We start from the raw sequence: 1,945 nt of genomic DNA on the forward strand, positions 1-1,945 counted from the left end.
CGCCAACCTGGCCCCTGGGCACCCCCAGGTCCATGTCGCCCCTGCCAATGCCCCACGGCCCTCCTGCCAAGTCCATCCCTGCTGTCGCCGGCCTAGCGGGCAGTCCCATGGGGGGACTGCTGGGTACCCAGGACAGGCCCTGGCCCCGCGGAGGGATGAGCGGTTTCAGGGGGTATTGTTTCTGTGTTCCCAGTCAACTGTATGTGAGAAGATCATGGAGTTGCTGGGACAGAACGAGGTAGACCACCGGCAGCGGAAGTTGGTCATCCTGAGCCAAGACAGGTTCTATAAGGTCCTCACCGCTGACCAGAAGGCCAAGGCCTTGAAGGGACAGTACAATTTCGACCACCCAGGTAGATCTAGAGATCCTGTGGTGGGAGGTGGGGAGGGCACACCACGGAGGGTGGGTCGGGGGTTGCACAGGGATGCAGAGACATCCGAGTGGTTCCATGGAATGGCCCAGGTGGCCCGAGGTGGAGGCCAGGTGGACTTTGCTGAGCTCTCTGGGTCTGGAGACCATGCAGGAGCTGCTGGCTCCCTGGGTTGGAGCCAGTCAAGAAGTCTGCCCCTCTGAGGGGCCTTTGGGATCATCATGGTGATCTCTTACCTTCTCATTGTTAGGGGCACTTGGCACACACCTGTCCAAGGCGGCCTTTCCTTTCTCCACCTGCCCCAGGGCAGAGTCCCCGAGAGGCCAGCAGTGGGGAAGCAGTGGATAAATGAGAGAGAGGCCCTGACGCCTCCAATTCTGGGTCTGGTTGGGGGCCAAGGCAACAGGTGGAGATGGGGTCGATGAGGCCAGGCTGCCCTCGTCCGCTACTACTCTGTGGCTGGTTCCCATCTTCATACCTTTCCTGGGACACATGGGAAGAAGTCATTCGGTGGTTATTTTCCAGAAATAGAAACAGATGCCTAACCCACCTACCTCCCAGCAGTAGTTGATCCGGAAATCCCTGTGTCCAAACTTCGGGGTGGGGCAGCCGCCTGGGCAGTGGCACTGCCGTGGTCAGCAAGGACAGGTCTGTCCTGTGGTTTGCAGGACTGCGGAGGGCTCTGTAAATGTAAACTGTAGCGGCAGCTCCGAGTCCAGGTGTTCCTTAGGGTCATGGGTCCCACTGGCACCAGCTGTGGGAGGTTGACCCCAAAGCAGAGGGAGTTCTCTTCTGCCCCGGGACACCTGGATTGTCTGGCCTTTTGTTCCATCCCTGCAGATGCTTTCGATAATGATTTGATGCACAGGACTCTGAAAAACATCGTGGAGGGCAAAACTGTCGAGGTCCCAACCTATGATTTTGTGACCCACTCAAGGTAAGCAGGTGGTCCCGGGGCTGGTGAGGGGCTCCCCTCCGGGGTTACTCAGAACGCCCTGGCCCTCTGGTTTCTGTGGACACCCTCTGCCACCATGACCCATTTCCTCCACGGAGGCAGTGCATGGAGACCATCTCCTGCTGTCACCTGACAGGTTACCCGAGACCACGGTGGTCTACCCTGCAGACGTGGTCCTGTTCGAGGGCATCTTGGTGTTCTACAGCCAAGAGATCCGGGACATGTTCCACCTGCGCCTCTTTGTGGACACCGACTCCGACGTCAGGCTGTCTAGAAGAGGTAAGGGAGACGCAGCCTCCGCCCTTGGCCACAGCGGGTCTCGAGTCCCGGGGTCTGAAGGTCACCGTTTTGGTCCTGTCCCACTGCAGTTCTCCGGGATGTGAGCCGTGGGAGGGACCTGGAGCAGATCCTGACCCAGTATACCACCTTCGTGAAGCCCGCCTTCGAGGAGTTCTGCCTGCCGGTACCCACCTTTTGCTCACTCAGAAATGCCTCTGTCCCTTCTCTGAAAGACACGTGGCACCCATCCTGTGGGAGCCGACTGTGGGTGATTGTGCTCTGATTTATAAATGGATTTAGCATCTTATACCCAAGTACCCAGGGAGTGGTCCCCAGCTCT

The 1,945-nt window shown here is 58.7% G+C and overlaps 1 protein-coding gene across 2 annotated transcripts in view; it reads left to right on the plus strand.

Moving 5' to 3' along the window:
- Positions 1 to 161: 161 nt before the first annotated feature.
- Positions 162 to 1,945, plus strand: part of UCK1 (uridine-cytidine kinase 1) — a 5,531-nt gene continuing 3,747 nt past the window's right edge. Inside the window, exons 1-4 of one of the 2 annotated variants that reach the window (XM_023536531.1) lie at positions 162 to 353; positions 1,215 to 1,308; positions 1,463 to 1,605; positions 1,695 to 1,789. In XM_023536531.1, the coding sequence (XP_023392299.1) occupies positions 215 to 353; positions 1,215 to 1,308; positions 1,463 to 1,605; positions 1,695 to 1,789 (471 nt within the window). In that variant the 5' untranslated portion in view covers positions 162 to 214. Of the gene's footprint in view, positions 354 to 1,211; positions 1,309 to 1,462; positions 1,606 to 1,694; positions 1,790 to 1,945 lie in introns of both variants that reach the window. The other variant, XM_023536533.1, reaches the window with a different exon arrangement.

Source organism: Pteropus vampyrus, unplaced genomic scaffold (assembly GCF_000151845.1).
Source record: "Pteropus vampyrus isolate Shadow unplaced genomic scaffold, Pvam_2.0 Scaffold158, whole genome shotgun sequence".
Taxonomy (NCBI): domain Eukaryota; kingdom Metazoa; phylum Chordata; class Mammalia; order Chiroptera; family Pteropodidae; genus Pteropus; species Pteropus vampyrus.